The sequence below is a fragment of the Agrilus planipennis genome, unplaced genomic scaffold, assembly GCF_000699045.2.
Source record: "Agrilus planipennis isolate EAB-ADULT unplaced genomic scaffold, Apla_2.0 scaffold240, whole genome shotgun sequence".
Classification (NCBI taxonomy): domain Eukaryota; kingdom Metazoa; phylum Arthropoda; class Insecta; order Coleoptera; family Buprestidae; genus Agrilus; species Agrilus planipennis.
The window spans coordinates 43,672-67,866 of NW_020439153.1; the positions used below are offsets into that span (position 1 = coordinate 43,672).

The 24,195-nt window shown below is 33.7% G+C and overlaps 1 protein-coding gene across 1 annotated transcript in view; it reads left to right on the top strand.

Annotated features, from left to right (window-relative positions):
* LOC112905436 (diacylglycerol kinase eta-like) overlaps window positions 1-24,195 on the top strand; it is a 50,295-nt gene that overhangs the window by 9,525 nt on the left and 16,575 nt on the right. Inside the window, exons 3-4 of the mRNA XM_025977868.1 lie at window positions 12,920-13,000; window positions 17,339-17,484. Coding sequence (XP_025833653.1) covers window positions 12,920-13,000; window positions 17,339-17,484 — 227 coding nt within the window. The remainder of the gene's footprint in view (window positions 1-12,919; window positions 13,001-17,338; window positions 17,485-24,195) is intronic.

Here is a 24,195-nt window from a genome sequence, read left to right on the forward strand (position 1 = left end):
GTGCGAAGCTGGGGCGGGTCACTAGTATATTATAATATAATAATATATATTACCGAAAATTCAGTATTAATTGATGCGAATAACTTGTACTTGTCGAATTTGAATCAAAGCAAAAAGGAGTTTTTTGTTATTAACCTGTTTGAGAGCTTGCTGTGACATAAGCAATCGTATAATCAATTGAATTAAATATGAAATGAAGCCGACTAAAAGTTATATCGTGTAATTGCTGCAGATAAAATTGAATAAATAATTCAGCAAATGTGAAATTTTGACAAGAGTTGTTCAAATTAGCCTACGTATTGTGATTACAATTCAGTTTCGTGAACGAAATGTAATTAGGTAAATGCTTTATGTAAAATGTAAGGCTTTCAAATGTATTACAGTAGATCCTACTATATGAAACGTTTATTAGGTAGCTTTTTATAACTCCCTTGATCTGAAAACCCTCTTTTCTTTCCCGAATTGCCGTTACATTTATTCGAAGGGGATTGCCTATTGCTTTGCTTTTCCTTTTCGTAATTTACGAAATATGAAGGCAAATCTAACACACTTCATTCACCTGAGCTTTTTGTTCAATCACAAAATCAGGTAGGCAGTAATTTTGGCTCGGCATCAAGGAGATGGAAAACGAGGTAGGAAAAGCTTCCCCCTGAGGAGAAGGTTGGCATAGGAAAAGTTCAATTTTTGATGTTATTCCATAGACTTTTACTATTTTTAATATATTCGAACCAGGCAGTAAGTTAGAGTTACAATTTATATTAAGAAAAATTTCCGCTTAAAGGCTTGAACCGTTGATAATTGTTGCGGCTGATTTTTCCGAAGAAAATTAATAGAAATTCGCATTAAAGGGATAATTTATAATTTAAAACGCCTATCTGGAGGTAGAGAAAAATTCGAGAAATGACGATAAAGGGATTGTAAAACAGTATGTACGCCGACAAAATAATTAGATTGGTTTTAAGGGGAAACGGGGTAAAAAGCTACCCCGTAAAAAATTTTAATCTTCAATAGAAATTGTCATCATTTATCATGTAGGTAGTACATAGTAGGTAAGTGAGATGACCTTATTTTATAGAGGAAGCTTTTAAATACGATTTTTTTTAATTTTTGAAGAACTTTTCAATACTTCTACCCATCAGGGGGCAGTCTCTTTTCTATCCCTTTCCTTACCACTCTTTTTCCTAATCCGTTATCAAGTTGAATTAAAAAATTACCAGACCATCAATATCTTGTGGTTTTTAATCCAAAATTGTTAATTGAGGTTAAATTAGAAAGAGGAAAAGGCTTTCTAAATCATTCACAAGATTAGAACATTCCCTTAAAGTATTTTCCTGTAAATATTTACAATTTTCTACCGATCGGGCGTGTTGTAACAGAGGCTTTGATATTTCAACGGTTGTGGATGAGCAATAGTTAACAGTAAAGGGCCATTAATTAATTACCGAGAGGGGGGGGGGTTAAGAATATCTCTACATGTCCTTATGCTGGAGGAAGGAGGGTAAAACTCATTCTTATGTAATATTTTATAGAACGATATTCAATAATTGATTCAAGTTAAACTGTAAGTTGTAGTGCAATTGATCCTTTTGTAACATTTTATTGTTTAGAAGAATGATATAGAATCTTACGTAAGAAAAGGAAGGAGGAGTTCGTAATTCTTATGTACCCTTACATGGTGGAAAGGGGAGTCGAAAGTGATCAAAATTGTCCTTACGTAATTAATGAATGGCCTCTAATGTCTTTCTGACAAGAATGCCACTTACTAGTGGACACTAATAAGTCGTTTTATAATTCCCCTAAAAATTATTTATTCCTATGATTAACTTTTAAACAAAGTAAATAACAAAATGTATTAACTGTATCCAATTGAAATTATCTCATTTGTTATAAATAAATATAACTTAAAAGTACCTTAATATTCGTTTATTTATAATAACTAAGTACCTATTTAAAAAAAGGCTGGATAAGTACGCATCCGCGGATGTTGGCTTTGAAATATCCGCGGATTTGGAAAATTTTGCATCCGCAGCGTCCGTACATACGTATTAAGTGAGTATTGATCGGAACATGTAAATAAAAACCGATTTAGAGCCGGTTGCCAGTCAGGTTGTTAGGAACAACAATTTCCATTAGTGACATCTAGCAGAACCGCCGATGCGAAATTTTTAGAGTTCGCCTTTTGCACGGTTTAGCTCAATTTGTTGGAGCTCGATATTTCATTACGTGTAACGCCCTGGAGTGCATTCAAATATGCCTTTCCAACGTCGTGTTAGCCTTTTAACTCTGTTCTACCATAGGACCATTCTTTTTTTAAAACGTCGCGTCTGCACGTATAAATTTGAATGTAGACAGTACTGCTATTATTATTGGCTAAAATTGTCATGAAGGTAACGCGATAAAGTCATTAAAATGGTAGTTTTAGGCACATTATTTTGTAGCGTTTTCTATTTCAAAAAACCTTCATAATATATTACGCTGAAACATACCTTTCAAATGTACAACGGACTAAATTTGCAGGAGATATAAAATTAATCATCATCATCATAAGGTGATCACTGCTTGGACACGCACCTCCAGTCTTTCCTATCCTGGGCTAATCTTCGCATTTCCCTAAAACTAGAACAATCCACATCTTTAACTATTTGTGAACTGTAATCTAATCTGGGTCTACCTCTACTCCTCCTAACTCTTATTTCTGCCTCTAATATGTCTCTGACTAGACCTTCACGCTTGAGAAGGTATCCTACCAACCTCGCCTATTTCTATTGACTTCCACAGAGTCCTCTGTTCTCCTATTCTTTCTAATACCTCTTCATTTCTAACCTTCTCTATCCAAGGTATCCTCATCATTCGCCTGTAACATTTCGAACGCTTCTAACCTTTTCTTTTCCGTCGCGCCCACCGTCCAAGTTTCGCACCCGTACAGCACCGCGCTCCAAACGTACACCTTTAACAATCTTTTTCGAATTTCTAAATTAACCATTCGCCAGCATAGAGTGAGTTCTTTTTACTGAAGGCGACTCAACCTAGCGCTTTCCTCTGCTTTATATCCCTACTACTCCTTCCGTCTGACTTCCTAGATATCAGCCAATTCTTCTAATTTTTCGACTCCTATTTATATTCGTTCTTTCCCTACTTTTTCTTCCCTTGTAAATCAGTATTTTTGTTTTACTTTTATTTGTCATTTTATTTAAAGCTATCTCTAACTCTCCCTTGCTAGATGCTAATACTACTATATAATCTGCAAATCTAAGAATACTAATCTTTTGCCTCTGTATATCTATCCTTACAGTTGTCGCGTCTTCGATGTATAGATCAAAAAGTAGCGGTGACAATTGATAATTGATAACGAATATTTTATAGTTACGTATTATTTGCTCAAACTTTGGATTGTGTCTACGTAAAGTTACCGTTTGAAAATCAATTTTAATTATGCAACCTGGGGTAGTACCCACCAATGTATACGTACGTATTATTAGGTATATGTATTTTTGTCGAGTCATTTTTACCTTGACAGATTACAACGATGGCAACAATGCCAATGCCCACATTTAATGAGAAATGATCCATTAGCTATCGTTAATATTAGTTAGTAGCTCCTGGGAGGTTGCGGCATGAGGGAAAATGGACTATAATGGCCCATTTTCCTCAATAGGATGCGTATATATGTATAACGGTAGCGAGTTCAACCGGAAATGTGTTTTCTTTTTTAAAATATTCTCGCCCATTTTCTGCCTACCCTTCTCGTAATGGCCAAGGGGCATAGAACTGACATTAAGTTTTATGTTCTTCGAAAGATGGCTAATAGAAATATAAAGTGGGTATCTATAAGAAATTGGAAGAAAAACGCCAATAAAAAGGAAAATTGCTAACAAATTTAGATCAGTGTCCTGTAAAGTATCTGTACTTAAGATTAAGGGTGTTATAAAATTGATAAGTGTTAGTAGTTTCCTAAAAATGATTCGAAAGAACCTTGAAGACTAGAAATAGGAAAAATAACTTTACTCGAAACTTCTACACGTACCTAAGGAGGTAATGAGATGTCGATGCTTATGGGTAAAAGGTATAGCTAAAAAGATCTTTGAAAATAGAGAACAGAAAAGTTAAGACACACTTCAAACTTATGGATTTTAGATATAATTTTGTAAATGATTTATTAAACAACAGAAAAAAGTTATAAGTAATTTCAGAAATGTTTCCTATTAAAATAAAGAATTGGTTTAACCAATTACTAATTGTACCTAAGTAAGAGATGTAATAATGATTAAAATTTTGTTTTGAGGATAGCAAAGAGGGAATGTGACCCGAATTCGCACATTTATTTTTAAGTAGTTATAAATCAGTGTTTGTATTAGATAATGTACTTCTCAAACTCAGTTCATCAAGATTTATATCAAATAAAATCGAAAGATGAATAGAACCGAAAAAAAGCGAAAGAAAAACTTCGTATGTACGTCTTAATCTGTCGACAGCTTTCAAGCCACCCCATGACATTACTTAGCTTACATTGATGTGCACTCAGCCTTAATAAGCGATTGTTATGTTAGTGTTATGCGTTCGCATCATTATGCATGTTGCCTGTAATTCTGTTTTCGCTCTAGTTAAGTAGTTCAATATGTAACAAGTACCATGGGAACCTATCCTTGCGGAATAAACCATTTTGCATTGTCATCATATGTATTAGTACGCGAACTTTGAAGTTGCCCAAGGTTTTTAGATCATTCTAGATCATTTTGTCTATCACGTCATAGACACCGTATAAAGGTATTCTATGCAGTAGCGTCATTAATTTGATCTAACCTATTATGCCGGCGATTTAGCAGGCGGTCATAAATCAACTATAGGTGCGTTAAACTGCTACTTACGTAGATAGCGCAATGGTTTTACTAAAACATTTTTAATTATTATTAGTGGTTAATGTGAAATATTAATGTGAAGATCCATTTTTAATTTTCCACTACCTATGGTTAATGAGGGAAAATTTTTGTTGCTGTTATTCCCGGCGGAGGTGTGTAGTGGATGGAAAATTAAAAATAAATTTTCACATTAATATTTGGTTTTAGTAAGGTATAGATACAGAATATATTTGTAGTGTGGCTTCACGATGAGCTGAATTAGTGATAAGTCGGGAAAAGGAGGACAAGTGGTGTTAGGCCTTTTTCAAAAGATTTTGAGAGTTTAGTTAATTTAGGTCAGTTTTTAGAGAAGCTATTTCTTTAAATAGATGTGACTGAAAAAGTATATTCAGTACATTCCCCAAATTACACAGAAAAAACGTCGACAAAGAAATGTGTAATTCCTATGTATGGTGAACGTTATATGCTTTACCTGTATATGCTTCTACTTATATAAACGTTTAACAATCCATTCAAATAATACACTTTATAACGTAAACCAACACTATTAATTTAACAGAAGCAAAACTACTTCTGAACTGATGATTGAATTATTGTCAAATGCTTTTATCAGTATTACATAATTGATCCAATTAGCAGAACCTTTGATTTCGCCCCCTGTTAGGTTTCTCCCCGCTCGAAATTTAGACATTAAATATACGGAATAATTAATTTTGGATTTGCATCTATTCAATTTTAAAATGTGGAGTATGAATCATTTTCTTTGTTACTGTTTAAAAAGGTTTCAAATTCTACGTATTGGTAAATGAAGACACTGGAAAATAAATTGGATGCCTTTTATATCTGCTTCCTTGCGTTCATTTCTAACGTAGGTAATACGATATTTCGTTATTATGTTCTGTATCATAATTAATAACGGTGAACTCTTAATGAGCCGCTGTATCGAGTATTTTTCTCCGAAATCTTAATAAAACGTTGAAACCGAGTGGAATTAATATGATAATATTGACGTATCTCGTCATCATCATCATAAGGTCGCCAGTCCTAAGACTAGTTGGACACGTACCTCCACTCTTTCCTATCCTGAGCTAAACTTCGTTTTACTTTTATTTATTTTCATACAGTACTGTTTTGTCAGTACCGCTTCCATTTTATTTAAAGCTATCTCTAAGTCCTCCTTGCTAGATGCTAATACTGCTATATCATCTGCAAATCTAAGCATACTAATCTTTAATGATGTTGATCGCGTAAGTAAATTGATCTTAATTCTTGAAAATAGTTTTGGGAAAAATAGGTAAAGTAATATCAATTTCTTTTCAATAGAACGATAAAGGAAAGAAAAGCTCGTAGATAAGAGGATTTACCTATTACAAAAATACTTTTCGAATAAACAATGAATACGATTTCTTACCTGTAAGATCCTGAATTTAGGAAAAATTGAAAAATATGCTCATTGTGCTCAAACTGTAAGTTTAATCGAAAAATTTTTCAAACAAAACGTATTCCCTATTTTAATACAAGGTCGCCTATCTGATCCAAAACTGTTTTCCTATATAGAGTGTTCAGAAATAGAAACAATAAGGTTTCGTATAAATGACAGCTATGTCACATTTGACCCCAATCGAAAAAATTGTTCAGAATGCTAATATATTGGGCTATGCAAAAAATTGGGGCGATATTCAAATGTTGGCAATCAAAAACAAAACACTTGTTGTAGAATAGGTGTAAAAGTATTACCTCTGAACTTACTTCACAGTTTTAACTGGGACTTAAATTTTTCTTTAATGACACTTTAAATATTTTTTAAAGCTCTTTCTACAAACATATCTACCATTATACCTTCTGTTATTCACTTTTTCACTTTCTTTCTGCAAAAACAAATAAAAAGAACCGCTTGAAAAGTTTGTCTAAAAAGCCTTAACGACAATTCTTTGGACTTTATCGTATAATCATTTTGCTCTCTCTAAGGATTTTAAATATATGCGTAACCTTTGAGAAACTTTCACCCCTTGTTTAATTTGAATACTAAAAGTTTGTTGAATGGTTACGTAACTCTTTGAGGTTTTTAAAACATTCCAGCCAAACAACGTCATTTCTTTGATAAAAATTTCTTTTGAGAAACAAATGAAGCCTTATACAGGGAGAAATTAATGGGCCTTTATTTACAATTAGTAAGTAAACTCTGTATAAGAAATCACGCCAAAAGATGTGAATAAATTTTCTTTTTATTACTAGCCTCGTTCTGTTTTGCAATTGAGGATTAAGTTACGGAAGGTTTAAATTGTATTTGTATATGTGATCTGATCCCAACCTGAATCTCCTGTTCGTTTCTGCGTTTTTATTTTACTGTTAATAAATAATGCAGTTAGTAGCTAATTCGTGAAAATTATTAATAAAAAGTTTTCTAATGATATTTCTACACGTAGGTTTTTTATCAACGGATTATATGACTTTTTAAACCTTTTAATAACAGTAATTGCTTATTAAGTATACAGATCTATCGATTTCTACATTCTTGGGACTTTTTACCGAAATAAAATGTTAGCGTTTCGATAGCATACATATTTCTATCTGCCTTTCGTCGTTTTATATCGCTTAAAGGCTTTTAATGGACAGGCAATTAGTTACTTTTCAACGGAGCTTCATCAAATTTTCCAACGAGCAAATTATCTAATGATTCGACGCATTTTTTTTTTCAGTGTAAGATACTTCAGGTTTGCGTCTCAAAAATCTTCCGAGAAAAGTAACCATTAGGTATGCTCCTACGCCGTTTTTTATTTTTCGGAAAAGAGTCCCAAAAATCAGAAGCCTGCACTTTCCCTGTAAAACATAGTCTTAATTTTAATAAAATATTTTTGTATGTTTTCAGAAATTGCTTTCGTTAAATTCATTATTATGGTAATAAATCTTCTTTAATAGCATTTCTGAAAAGTATTTCTAATGATTTCAAGAACTGCTTATTTTTTTAATTCGCTTACTCTGGATTGCCTTATCAGTTCAGGAACTAAAACTTACATCTAATCAATCTAAAATGTAACATTTGTGATGGATAATTATATTTGTGGTCAAAATTACTGTGTTTTTATCTTATTTCTTTATCAAGATACTTTATGAGTGGCTAATAAAATGTCTTATCCATGAGGTACTAAATATTTAAGATTTCTTTCACGTTCCTCTCGAAATGTGGTGTTATAGGCGAATGATGAGGATAACGTGGGTAGAAAAGTTTAGAAATGAAGAGGTATTAGAAAGAATAGGAGAACAGAGGACTCTATGGAAGTCAATAAAAAATAGGCGAGATAGGTTGGTAGGACACCTTCTCAGGCATGAAGGTNCTTTTTGGAAGAAACTATTACCAACGATAATGGTGTAATTTCAAAACTAATTTTCACCGGAATTAATTCACGTCTGATTTTTTTTTTACAAATTCCCTAAATTTAATTTTTACAACTCTTAATTTTTTGAGAAGATCGAGGGCAAGTTAAGTGATCGTGTGAAATACTCACTGTGGCAAAACCATGACGAATTATACTAGGAAATAATAACTAAAGGACAGTCTACACTCATCCGTACCGTGACCGTGCTGTTTCCGTAATTGCATCAGATAATATTATAAAACTTTTTACTAACTGTGCTGTGTATTACTTACTATTAGCGAAAGAGACATATTAGAGGAAGAAACAGTAGTTAGGAGGGGTAGAGGTAGACCTAGGTTAGATTACTGTTCGCAAATAGTTAAGGATGTGGGTTTTCTAGTTTTAGGGAAATGCGAAGATTAGCTCAGGGTAGGAAAGAGTGGAGGTACGTCTCCAACCAATCTTACGACTGACGACCTTATGATGATGATGAGGTCTTAGTTAGTTAAAGTTCAAACAGACGAGAATCTTAAATAATGAATTTTTAGATTCGTACAGTACCTATGAATCTATTAAACATAATTAACAATGACTGAGAAAATTAAGATAAAAATATAAAAAATGGACACAAGCCTCTTCCCCCTTTCTGTTAGTAGTAGTTAAACAGACCCCTGCATTTTCTCGTTATAATATGAGAAGATATATTAGTAACGCCAAACTACATGAAAGCAGACCAGAAGATATTAGATTGTTAGAGTAAATTTAATAAGAGGTACTATGTAGTTCGTCGTTCTTCGAAGTAATTACAGTTTAATTAGTCACTTCTTGGCAACATGGATGCAACCTGCAAATTTATTCGATTACGAAAATATATTATCTCTCAGTTCCTAGGGTACTGTTTCAGCCCGAATATATAAGGTCGAAAACTGGCATATTTGATGCAATTTTGATAAAACGGTTTCATTATTGATTTTTAAATGAAAAAGGTTGGGTTCTTTTCAAAACTCTATCAGAACCAAAAAATATATACGCCTGAACGATATTGATAGGTGCACTTATAGTAGACTACCCTTCCATACGTATTACACAAATTATAAAACTATTACTATATAATACTATTATATTTACAGAGTGTATAGTAAATTGAACCAAAAGTACGTAACTTCTATTTACTTTGTAGTTTGTTACTATTAGAATGCAATTTATTTTTAAATTTAGATGATGATCCAGTTTGTAACAGAAAGTGTAATTTAATGTAACATATGCATACGACTGGTAAATGTCATTTTAAGTGTCGGTATTACAAGTTTTTTATCATGCCTAATGCTACAGGTTGCACATTAAACCACATCAAATTATTTTATAACTGGCTGGGTTTTACCCGCGGCTTGGTCGCGTCGATGTCCTTAATACCTGTCAAAGATCATCGACGATCACATAAAACTAATTTTTCTATCCCTTGGGAACATTATCCGTTTTTTGGACAAGACCCTATGTCCTTGTCTCTACCCCTGACAATGTGTACAGAATTTGATAATTGTCTCCTACTTCATCTATACTTGTTTATTTGTTTTTCATCATAAGGTGGTTTTTTCAACGAAAATGCCTAGTAGGCAATGAAAAGTTTGATATATTTTCTTTCAATGTTATTTCTGTGGTATCACTATCACTATCACTGTATAGTATAAAACAAAGTCGCTTCCCGCTGTCTGTCCCTATGTATGCTTAGATCTTTAAAACTACGCAACGGATTTTAATGCGGTTTTTTTTAATAGATAGAGTGATTCAAGAGGTAAGTTTATATGTATAATACATGCATAATATAGCAGAGAAACGCTGATAATTTTAGACGTTTCTAATGTGATGTCGTAAATAAACACATTTTTTTGCGCTTACATTGCAAACGCTGGCTGAACCCTACGAGATAGATCAAAATAATGTGCCACAGTACTGTACATCTTGAAAAGGCCTACAAAAAAGTCCGCGATGGTATATGTGTATCTCTTAGAGATAACCCACAATAACCAGCATTAAACATTATCGAATTAAATACTTTTAAATACATTGTACGTTTAATATAGATCAATATGGCCTTTTACAGCATGTAATTTAAATGAATATTACAGATTTAAAATGCAGGGACATGCGGTTGCGGCGGTACCTGCCGGGGGGCCGGTTTGTATTATCTAATGACAAAAAAGCTGTAAATGTTGTATATAAAGACATTCAGTAGTATCAACATTGCATCCTTGCGAAGCTGGGGCGGGTCGCTAGTTTAGAATAAAACTGATGAAGAACTTAGTCATAATTTTCGTATGATCATCAGTCCTGAGATTGGTTGTTGTCCTTCAATTCCTACATTAGTTTTTATTCCTTATTTATCTAAATAAAACTTCTTCTGTAACTCGCTGACATTTTAGAAAGAATATCAAATCTACATAAGACAAAATGAAAAATTATTTTATTAAGTTCCACTTTCTCGAATGAAAAATACTTTTTAAAATCGTTAAACAACAACGTGTCTGTATTTACAGTTCAAAGAATTTAAAGCATAACATTTTTCTTCGAAAGAATGCTTCAATTGAATTTTCACAAAAGTAAATACTGCGTTTCACCAGATTTAAATTGGATTATTATCAATTTACTGGCGTTTGTTTGCAATTGTTTTACTCGAACCCTCGATCAGCATACATAATAGATATAAACTCTGCATTCATATTTTTCAATTAAAAGCAGAGTTGTTGTTAATTGCCTACTATAATACCAAGGGCCTCAAAATAATTTTGAATATTTTATGTATGTTTGTTTTAAGACATTGTTTTATTAATTACTAGTGACCCGCCCCAGCTTCGCTTGGGTGCAATGCTGATACTAAATATATTTTTGTTTTGTTTAGATTATTATCGAAAAGGGGAAATCTTCAATAGATACCTCCTGGACATACTTAATATACTACAGAATGTCTATATATGCAACATTCACAGTTTTTTGGTCATTACACAACACAAACCGGCCTCCCGGCCGGTACCGCCGCAACCGCTATGTCCCTGCATTTTAAATCTGTAATATCTTCGAAAATATTCATTTAAATTACATGATGTACAGGGCCATATTGAACTATATTAAATGCACAATGTATTTAAGGTACTTAATTGGATAAGAATTAATGCTGTATTGCCTACAATCGCTTCGTAAATAAGTCTTTATTTCTCATAAAAAGTATAGGATAAAAATAGTTATTGTGGGTTATCCCTAAGAGATAGACATATACCATCCCGGACTTTTGTGTAGACCCTTTTAAGATGTACAATATTGTAGTACATTATTTTGATCTATATTGTAGGGTTCATCCAGCGTTTGCAATGTAAGCGCAAAAAATGTGTTTATTTACGACATCACATTAGAAACCTCTAAGATTATCAGTGTTTCCCTACTATATTATGCATGTATTATACATATCAACCTTTCTCTTGAATCACTCAATCTTTAAAAAAAAACCGCATCAAAATCCGTCGCGTAGTTTTAAAGATTTAAGCATGCATAGGGACAGACAGCGGGAAAGCGCCTTTTTTTATACTATGTAGTGACTAATAGTGGTCAATGTTAATATGCAACATCAACAAAGGTCCCGGGTTCGATTCCCGGCGGAAGGTGACAACAGCAACAAAAATATTTTCCTCATTAATTTGAGGAAATTTGTACTGGTTCAAAATCGAAAAGTGATTAGTTGATGTTGCAGTTTTGATTCAGAAATCTTATGATATTGTAACTGATATAAAAACCAAATATCTTTCATTAGGAATATATATTTCATGTGTGATCGATAAATTTCCTTATTCTTTTTTAAAATCCTTGAAACAGTTACACACTATTATTATTGTCGCGATGTTTGTAAAATTACCACCATTGTTATTCTTATCGTGTTGTTGCTCTTTGTCAGCCCTAATAAGATGTTCTAGTTTATTATAGAATACTACCCCTTTTTTTATCGATACCCTCCCCAAACAAAAATTTTGCGTAGGCATAAAAATACTTAGAGTCACTTTACTGTGAACGTTTTCGCTTAAATATTAATACGTTTTGATGTTATTTAATTCCTTTTTTGCTCTATGTCTTGTATTTAGCGTTGACGATATTTTTTTATGTAGAACATTAATTTACACTGTAATTTATTTATATGTATAATGTTTATTATTTTCAATTTAAGAGGGAAAGTTTATGAGCCACCCTCGACGGTAACGGTAACGTGGACCAAACATTTTCGAAAGCTAATTTTACTTTTAGTGCTTTCTACCAACTAACGTCATGAATCGTTCGCAAAACTCACTTTAAGTCAGAACTCCCTTACTAAAACTACGCAAGCAAATTGAAAACGAAATTGATTCACTTCCTTTCAAATGAGAGCAGGTAACAAATTTAAATTTTCTTCGTTCCTCTCTTTGATTTATCATAAAACGGAGTTAGATGTTATGAAAGAAAAAGCGCCCCATTGGAGCGAAATTGTGAACTGTGCTTTAAGATGGATATGCGAAATTTTATTGAAATAATAATTAAAATATATATAAGACCGCAAGTAGTACAAATTATATTGATAACAAGCGGTTTTCGATAAATATCTTCCATATTCAATAAACCTCCTGCTACATTTCCCTTAAAAGAATGCAGTTTAAAGCTTGTCGTTACTATTTATTATTTTTATTGTTCCAGGCTGTGATATTCGATGAGATCGATCTCACCGACCTGTGCCTAGCCGAGTGTTCCATTAAAAACGTGAACCACAGTTTTCAGGTATTTTTTTACGTTTACATTTTAAAACGACTTCATGCACGAATAAAAAATGTAATTTAGTCTTTCAACATTATTAATTTTTTTACCTTAAAATAAACTAACGATAAGAAAATAGTTTTGTTACGGGTAATTAATCTTGACATATACCTACTAAAGGACAGTTTACACCCATCCGTACCGTGACCGTGCTGTTTCCGTAACTGCATCAGATAATATTATAAAACTTTTTACTAACTGTGCTGTGTATTACTTACTATTAGCGAAAGACGTTTTATTACGGCAATTAATCTTGACATATACCTACTAAAGGACAGTTTACACTCATCCGTACCGTGACCGTGCTGTTTCCGTAATTGCATCAGATAATATTATAAAACTTTTTACTAACTGTGCTGTGTATTACTTACTATTAGCGAAAGACGTTTTATTACGGCAATTAATCTTGACATATACCTACTAAAGGACAGTCTACACTCATCCGTACCGTGACCGTGCTGTTTCCGTAATTGCATCAGATAATATTATAAAACTTTTTACTAACTGTGCTGTGTATTACATACAATTAGCACCATCAATTATTAGGTGAATTATTTGAACAAATTGTTCTGTAGATGTTGACAAATTGCCTTTAGTTTGATGAATTAATAGGTGATAAGGCGCCTGCATGGAATAATTAATAACGTGGACATAATTTAACATTCTTGACTAGAAGCAACGAATAATAAATGAAAGAGCTGAAGATAATGGAGACATCAAAGTCACTGTTTTGTGTTTCTCATTGTAACTGAAAGCAAAATATACACTGTTTCGACTGTGTACATACACTTGGCTTGGAACGAAGCATGCAAGATGGATTCATACATTTACTAGAGGCGAGGCTTCATTAAAATTGAGTTTTAAAATAACCCGGCAACGTTTCACCTTAAACGATGCCATTATAACGTGTTTAATAAAGGAACGAAATAACCTGGCATCTAGTAGATACATATATCGCCGAACAGCTAAAAGTATTGAGTAAATTTTAAAAGTTATATAAGGGGCACATGTTAAGGTAACTACATTTATTGTAAAACAAAAGAAAAGGTAAAACAGTAAAGCCAGACACTTAATAAACATTTATAAAATAAAATCCTTCCTCAAAATTTCATTCAAATAGACCCAATAGTTTCGGTTTTTTTTTTATCATCAATCCGTCAGTCAGGACGAGCTCCTTTATATACAGGATGCTACTGAAATAAGTGCAGAGATTTGGAGGATGTTAACTAGATCAATAAAGAATCGCTAGTACTCCAAATTGCTTACAAACATCGTGTTTCTAACAGACAATTATATCGATCGGCAGGAACTTGCTTGTTCGCATCCTGATAGATACACACAATATACATTTACCTCATGTGCTTAATCCTTTAGTATTAAAAGGATTCGGTAAGCTTGCTGGCATAGCTTTATCTCTAAATAACCTTTTTGGAAGAAACTATTACCAACGATAATGGTGTAATTTCAAAACTAATTTTCACCGGAATTAATTCACGTCTGATTTTTTTTTTACAAATTCCCTAAATTTAATTTTTACAACTCTTAATTTTTTGAGAAGATCGAGGGCAAGTTAAGTGATCGTGTGAAATACTCACTGTGGCAAAACCATGACGAATTATACTAGGAAATAATAGGCAAACAAGTTAAAATTAAATAAAATAAAACAATTCGAAGTGGTCTGTATATTCTGTCGAAACTGCCAGGCGCGGATCGCGATTTCGATCTTTTTGGATCTCATCAGCGCGCGCAGGCAGACCAACTTTTACCTGCTGTCTTAGCAGTGCGTTTCAGAAAATACTACAAATGGCGCAGTAAACGCCATCTGTAGCACGATGCTACATTTTAGGATTACGTATGCTTCAACAAGGTCCACTTGTGTGGATATCTACTTGCTGAAAACGAATCCCAGCGTAGCCAACCTCAACCCAACATACGTAATCCTAAAATGTAGCATCGTGCTACAGATGGCGTTTACTGCGCCATTTGTAGTATTTTCTAAAAGTTAAAATTATATTACAAAATTTACTAAAATACTGCCATTATATAGTTCATTAAGGTAGTCCACTCGAGTTGTGAACAGTAAAGCCAGAGACTTAATAAAGATTTATAAAACAAAATCCTTTCTCAAAATTTCATTCAAATCGACCCAATAATTTCGGCTGTGCTTTAATCATCAGTCCATCAGTAAGGACGAGCTCCTTTATATACAGGATGCTACTGAAAAAAGTTCGGAGCTTTGGAGGGTGTCGACTAGATCAATAAAGAATCACTAATACTCCAAATTACTTAGAAACATCTTGTTTCTAACATTATATTTCGACAGACAACTATATCGATCGGCAGGTACTTGCTTGTTCGCATCCTGAGGATATAGATCCTGAGAGGATGTGCAGGTAATCTGATCCACAGCACGTGCCCATTAATGATTTATATTTGTTAGGAGAAAGTTTGTACCTACTTCAAAAATGCTATTTTTGTATGTAACCTTATAATCGCCGCGAGTGTTTTGTGATGAGTACCTCTGTACTTTGCTTTGCAATTAAAACATTTCCATTGTGAGCATTCATTTTTAAGTGCTCTCCGACGTTATTGTCTTTCGCTGACGTCATTCCCAATTGAAACTGTAAAGTCGAATTTACGTACTTCGTGTGAAGTCTAAAAATAGTTCTCATTTCCAAACCGTTCTTTAACAACTAGTACGTGTATGTCAAGTATAACTCCTTTGAAGAATACTGCGAAGACTGAAACTGATTTGTTCTCCTCGCACCGACTGACCCTGTAGTGTCAATCTCCTTAAAGCTCTTTGAAATATCAATAAAATTATCTAAGTATTATTAACTTGGTAAAAATAAAAAAGCCGGAGAAAACAAAACGTCGTATAATAAATAATAATAAAAAGACACTTGGAGAAGATTCACTAAATTTTATTACGAACTCGATGTACATTTTACCTTCTTAGGGCGTCTTCAGGAGTATTACTGAGTACTAAAGTTTCGATTACAATATTTTTCTTAAATACTAAGGCGCTTGGGTAGTATTAGCTTAGGATCTAGGAGGAGGTTGTTACCAAACTGTAGTTGATTATTACCTAGTTTTTTGTTTAAAGAAATTGCTTTTTTATTTCTAAAATGTCCTAACAAAAAACTACTAATGATCAACATGTATTTAAAAAACATTGTACTTAATAATAATAATACTCCTGAAGATGCTCTAAGAAGGCGAAATGTACATCGAGTTCGTAATAAAATTTGGTGAAACTTCTCCACAATTAATTATTATTATAAAGTTTAAAAAGAATATAAAGACAGGAAACGAATTATTAAAAGAAGTGGCTGATTTTTGGTATCTAGGAAGTCAGATAAGTCAGGACGAAAGGAGTAGTAGAGATATAAAGCAGAGGATAGCGTAGGGTCGAGTTGCCTTCAATAAAAAGAAGTCATTTTTATGCTCGCGAACGGTTAATTTAGAAATTAGAAAAAGATTGTTAAAGGTGTAGGTTTGGAGCGGGACCCTGTACGGGTGCGAAACATGGACAGTAGGCGCGGTTAAAAAGAAGGAGGTTAGAAGCGTTCGAAATATGGCATTATAGGCGAATGACGAGGATATCGTGGATAAAGAAGGTTAGAAATGAAGAAGTATTAGAAAGAATAGGAGAACAGAAGACTCTATGGAAGTCAATAAGAAATATGCGAGAAAGGTTGGTAGGGCACCTTCTGAGGCATGAAGGTCTAGTCAAAGACATATTAGAGGCAGAAACGGGAGTTAGGAGGGGTAGAGGTAGACCTAGATTAGATTACTGTTCGCAAATAGTTAAGGTTGTGGGTTGTTCTAGTTTTCGGGAAATGCGAAGATTAGCTTAGGACAGGAAAGAGTGGAGGTACGTGTCCAACCAGTCTTAGAACTGACGACCTTATATTGTTGAAGATTATAATGTTTCACCATTAGTTTCCGACCAATTGTTTTCATAAAATATCGTTTCTTTTTTCCATAGAACGAAGTATATTTTTTTACGATTTCGGATCTTTTGTTTTTTATTTCTGTAGCTGTCGTTGCTCATTTGTTAGGATGTTACGACAAAACTGATTTCTTTTAGTATGTTCCATCTCCTATAAGTGTGTTATATTCGTCTTTGTCGTTTCGAATTTTTTTTTATTGTCACATTCTCCTTTTCGTTTTTTATACGTACGTTATGTAGTTATGAAAATGTGTATGCGTCTACAGAAACTGACAATTTCGTTTTTTTTTTCTTTCCTTTTATTTACTGCTTACCGTTGTTTTATATTTGTGACGTGTTTGTTACAGATAATAACAACATTTAGGTCATTGGTGCTTTGTGCCGAATCTCGTCGTGAGATGGAGGAGTGGTTGTCAGCTCTCACTGCCGCTTCCCAACGTCGCTTCCACGATGCCAACGATCAACCGGATCTCCTTTCAGGATATCATCACTGGTAAGCAGCAGAGTCCTTTAATAAGTACTCGTTGTGTATCTCTAAAGCAGACTGTACACGAACATGCAACAAGTGCAGCAAATGTTTCAATATTTTAATAATTAAAAGCAGTTCATAGTCAGTTAGTAAAAATGTCGTTATCTGCGGTTCGAAAAGGATGTGAAGGTTTATCAATTTTTGCTTTGGTGTAATAAATAAACCTAAAAAACGAAAAAGAATGTTCCGATATTGAATTAATCCTTTATTCTTAAACAATCTCATCAGTCTAAGACTGAATCAGAACGGCTTTAAAGCATGCTTCATTTTTGGCCGTGGTCCGTGGAATCTAGCTTTTCCAGACGTTTCGCCGTTTTTTGCTGACGGCATCTTCAGTGGTGAGTGGGCAGGTGCTGAGTTGTAAGAAAACACAGCATCGATAGACGCCGGCCCTGAAAGCCTAAGGACTACGGCTTTAAACCATCTTAGCCCAGATATAGTTCCATTAACAAGGACGTTCTTCTTTTGCAAAATTTATATTGAAAACTAGCTACAAAATATTTCGTGTTGAGCAGGACAATACCAACGTTAAGTACGTATATTATATATTCTAACAGTTTCATGCGGTAAAAGGTAAAAGCATACACTCGGTATTTGCGATATGTCGCATGTTGCGCGTTTAATGTGACCTTGGTGTAAAACCGCCTTAAGACGAGCAGCAGTCAAATTAGGAAGGCAAGGTCCACAGTAACTTGGATCGAAATAGGATAATTTTACTAGTTTGTATCTACGACATATTTTAGATGAAAATTATCTGTCTCCCTTGCATTTTAAAGGCAAGTTACCTATGATGTCTCAGTCCCATATTTGTGAAGCACCCTGTTATCGCAAGACATTTCTTGTAGTGCAACCTTTATGGTTTACGGTTTAGGCCCACGCTAAAGAGAGGGGGGGGGCTCTCCCTTAAGGCTGTGTTCTATTAGCGGCAATAATTTAAAACAAAAAAAATTGTAGGCATATAAAAAAGAATGCTAATTTTCTAATCTTCAGTTCTTATAAAATCAACTGTTATTAAAACAGATGTTAGACAGTTATAAGTATACAAGAATAAATACAGAGCTAGTGTTTGATATTTATCTACTGTTAATTCGATTCGACTATTTAATTTTCAGTATTATTTTAATTTTTTTAACCAAAAGGTTAGTCATATGAAAATGGTGTATTTTATCTATGAAACCCGGAGCGGTGTTTCCCCCCTTAAGTCCCCCTACCATCAAAAAGGACTGGTAACAACTGGTAACCGCACTGAAATACAGACCGTGTTATATTGCGAATAAACAGAAGCTAATACAAGCTTGCAATCAATTTGAATAAATACATTGTGTTATTAGAAATAATAAAGTATTTATTGCTATCCGAAATTGAATATTGTTATACAGCACTTGGTACGTTCGTGTTTGCGATACTAATATGCAATTCGCACAATAACCCAGCGACCTGGCCACTTTCCTATTAAATCAGCATGTTATTTAATTGGGTGATATTGATCCTTGTTTTGGGAAATTATCTATACAGGCAGATAACGTGTATTTAGATAGATCTGTTTCCATCGTTGAATTAGTTTGCTACTAGATTTATGAAACATTTAAAAATATCACTCGTTAAGTCCTTTGTGAGTAAGAAGATTTATGGGGGTCCGTTCAAACCTGTTGACCTTTGTGTATCACGTAATCCTGTCAAAGCGGGTTGTTCTATTCAGCACGTTTCCCTAATAGTGACAAAATTACACACATACATAGATACACACAATATACATTTACCTCATGTGCCTAATCCTTTAGCACTAAAAGGATTCGGCAAGCTTGCTGACATAGCTTTACCTCTGAATATCCTTTTTGGGAGAAAATATTACCAACGATAATGGTGTTATTTCAAGACTAATTTCCACCGGAATTAATTCACGTCTGATTTTTTTTACAAATTCCCTAAATTTAATTTCTACAACTCTTAATTTTTTGAGAAGATCGAGGGCGAGTTAAGTGATCTTGCGAAATACTCACTGTGACAAAAGAAAAACATGATGAATTATACTAGAAATTAATAGACAAACAAGTTAAAATTATTTAACAAAGTTTACTAAATTCTTAACAAAATTAACCTCTATGGCTGATAACGACAAAAACTATTTATTTACACTAATTATTAAAGAACTTAAAAACACTATTAAATTATTACTAAATATAGGTTATGAATTATTCTATTTATTTACACTACTGTTGATATATCACTATTCACTGCGCTATTTATTTCACTGCAACAGTCAATTTATTTCTTCCTATCTCGGCGATCGTCTCTTCCTTTAAATACTCTTTTGTTTACTTTCGGGAACCTTCTGGAAAACGTCCGGATAGTTTATTTTTTCTTTGAACTGTTTAACTGCTTTCCCAGAACGCAGGTATGACACACATATTTACAAATACGATGGACATGAAGAAAGGCGCCCGCGGCTAGTCGGCGAATCGATAAGCCGTTCACGCACACGTGTGCCCGATCGCACGCAAACACACTCGTGCTCGCTACAGAATTTATTTTAATAGTTACTTATTTATAAGACTACTTAAAATAAAATTTTTTTCAGACGTTTTCGTTTTCATGATAGTTGAGAGTTTTGTTAAAACTTCCCAATTACTGACAATCAACAACACAGCCGAAAAATCCCATATCCAAATTGAATATCGAAAAAGCTCCGAGGATGTTGCGTTTCACTCAGAAATAACAAACCAAATATGCCAATTGACAGTTCATTTGTGATTGATACTATTTAAATACGTAATCTAAGATATTTTTTAAATAAATATATGTGTATATTCAACTTCTTCTCCACATTGAGACTGGTTTTTACAGAATATTTTTTCTTCTTATTCAAACTCATTGATGTTGTTAATTCCTAAGCCAAGATANTCATTTGTGATTGATACTATTTAAATACGTAATCTAAGATATTTTTTAAATAAATATATGTGTATATTCAACTTCTTCTCCACATTGAGACTGGTTTTTACAGAATATTTTTTCTTCTTATTCAAACTCATTGATGTTGTTAATTCCTAAGCCAAGATAAGGGCTAAAAGAGTTTGCTTCGTTTTTGATTCTACTGATGCTACGTGCTTAATTAGTGGGTAGATAATTACTTTTATTTCAGGCCTTTAAGCCCCTGTAATTGGTTTGTTACTGTCTGTTTCAAACGGCTGACTCTTCTTAACATTACTTGTAGATCGTTTTTCTTGTTATCTCCTGTAGAACAGACTCGATTTTCCTTAATTTGTCTCCGAGAAACGCTTAGATACTTTTTCATGCTACGACCAGAAGCGTCATTACGCTTTTTCCATGCCTTAGGCAGATTATATCAAAAGAAAAGAATGAACACATTACGGAACAAGCCGTTTGAGTATATTGTTTACGCTCTCGCCCGTTTCCTATCGTTTAAAATTAATTCTAGAGTGTAGGGTTGCTAGGAGCCCCAGTTTACACCACCGCAGCTGTTTATCACAATAAAATTAATTGTCTAATGTAGGGTTATAGGGCGATTGCCAGATTGGGTTCGTGACATTGTATCTATCTCCTTCGGTTAATATAGAAATACCAAAAAGATTGTTGTGTGCGCTCAGGGCAGGAAAGAGTGGAGGTGTGTGTCAAACCAGTCTTAGGACTGACGACCCTATATAGTCCAGTCAAAATAGACAAAAATGAGTCATTTTATTCAAGGTCATGGGGTAATGTACTTGGAGCATTTTTTTTTAACGTGGTTTCCCCAGTAAGTATACTCCACGATCTATTGTCATCAGATAGTATCCTATTGATTGAAAAAATGGTAATATTGCTAATGATCAAAGTGGAGTGGGTGGTTTTCTTCTAAATGTTATTATATTAGATAATTGTCTAATTCTACTTCGACAATTATTTCTTCGTCTTCATTTTCTTTCTGAATTTCTGTTCACTGTTCTAAGAAAATGGATGCATCAATTGTCAATAAAATTTCTTGCAGAAGTACGATCGAAGGGGACTTTTGACATTTATTTATAATGAGGTATTTAACGTCTCTGCCAATTTTCAGTCAAATGTCTATTTTGACTGGACTAAATGATGATGCGGATTTGTAAGTGGAAAGTAGAAAGTAATAGCTGTAGTAATTTAGTTTTGTTCAGTATTTTATCTGCAACATCTAATTACACACCCTGTCTATTTCAATTTATTGTTCTAGTATTATTTATTATTCGAGTATTTTTGTCCGCAGTTTTTCATTAGAAAAGACTCGTTATTTTTAATAACTAAAAGCCAGATCTGTTCGGTCCTTTTGAAGTCTTTTTGCCTTTGATGAATTGAAATGTAAATGTACTGTATATATATTTTCGTGGAATTTCGTAAGAATATAAATTGTAATTATAAAGACATATTTATTACAGCGTAGGATTTAAGTATGAAGGATTGTCCTTTTTAAAACATCACAAGGGAAGTATAAGTGTGTGGATAAGTAAAAACAAAGGAAATATTCATTCCGAAATAGCTAATCCTAAAATAACTACCATTTTTTGTAATGTACAAAACAGGTACGACCTGTAAATTTATAATATTTGCTTTCTACATATTTAAAAAGTAAATCACAGTGATCCACGCGGATTTCACGACAGTTTATTAATTTTGAATTAATACATGTATAGTAGGGTGGAGTGATAATGTATGAAAAAAATTTAAGCAGACACTTTAAATGTTCGAAGCCCTAGGGTATTCCCTGCTCTTGCTTTTAAAATTCGCTGATATGCTACTTTACGTATGATTTCTCTGTCGTCTCCAAGCATAGCAATAAGAATATTTTCTGGATGACCAAAATATCCATTTCGTTGGATTACCTTATCAAGGATTTTCTTCAAAGGCGCATTTAAATATCGAGTTAGGGTAATTGTTTGCCACAGGTGCTTAGCTATGTTTGTACATGAAGGATAACATTTTATTGTGAACCACATTGGACCATGAACTCTCATTACGAAAGTAGCTAATATAACTAAATTTTCTTCGGGGTCTGTTTTAGTAGCATATAATCTTAAGATTCTTTTTGCTGTAGTAAGCCATCTAGAAGGGTTAAGTGGTCCAGGTGTAACATTATCTAGTTTGGGAGAAAAAATGCCAGTGCTGATAGCTGTCGTAAAGATATTTTTGGTCGGTGCTCAAGTCATTTCTAGCGACTTCAGGTAATATGCAGGGAATGGTGGTAAATTGGACAAGAGGCATTGATTCACATTTTTGTAATTCAGATCCAATCCAAAGCATTTAGGCCCTGTAGTTTTTCCATCCAAATACAATAAAAGATGTCGCAATGGTAACTCATTCGAATGTAACTGGCAGACAAACCATTCTAATGGCTTGTTAAGTTGTTCTTGATGTTCATGATGTTGGGGGCACCAAGTAAATACAAAATAACAGTAAATTTGCCATATATAAGTACCTACCTATACAAGTACGTGGTTAGTTCCGTTTTACAAAATCGTAAAATTTAAGCATTGTAATTTAAGAAATTTACAGTATACAATATTATTGTGATCTTCAAAATTTGGGTTAACGTCATACTAAAATAAATCAATTTACGTATGATGAGTCAGGACGGAAGAAGTAGTAGGGATATAAAGCAGAGGATAGCGCAGGGTCGAGTCGCTTTCAATAAAAAGAAGTCACTTTTATGCTCGCGAACGAACGTATAATTTAGAAATTCGGAAAAGGTTGTTAAAGGTGTATGTTTCGAGTACGGCGCTGTCCGGGTGCGAAATATAGACAGTGGGCGCCGCGGAAAAGAAAAGGTTAGAAGCGTTCGAAATGTGGTGTTATAGGCACATGATGAGGATATCGTGGGTAGAAAAGGTTAGAAATGAAGAAGTATTAGAAAGAGTAGGAGAACAGAGGACTCTATGGAAGTCAATAAGAAATAAGCGAGATAGGCTAGTTAGGACACCTTCTTAGGCATGAAGGTCTAGTGAGAGACATATTAGAGGAGAATGGGTAGAGGTAGACCTAGATTAGATTACTGTTCGTAAATAGTTAAGGATGTAGGTTGTTCTAGTTATAGGGAAATGCGAAGTTTAGCTCAGGATATGAAAGAGTGGAGGTACGTGTCCAACCAGTCTTAGGACTGGCGACCTTATGATGATGATGACGAGATACGTCAATATTATCATATTAATTCCACTCGGTTTCAACGTTTTATTAAGATTTCGGAGAAAAATACTCGATACAGCGGCTCATTAAGAGTTCACCTTTATTAATTATGATACAGAACATAATAACGAAATATCGTATTACGTTAAAAATGAACGCAAGAAAGCAGAAATAAAAGGCATCCAATTTATTTTCCAGTGTCTTCATTTACCAATACGTAGAATTTGAAACCCTTTTGAACGGTAACAAAGAAAATAATTCATACTCCACATTTTAAAATTGAATAGATGCAAATCCAAAAATCATTATTCCGTACATTTAATGTCTAAATTTCGAGCGGGGTGAAACCCAACAGAGGGCATGAAGTTCTAGTCAGAGACATATTAGTGGAGAAAGGGTAGAGGTAGACCTAGATTAGATTACTGTTCGCAAATAGTTAAGGATGTGGGTTGTTCTAGTTTTAGGGAAATGCGAAGTTTAGCTCAGGATAGGAAAGAGTGGAGGTACGTGTCCAACCAGTCTTAGGACTGA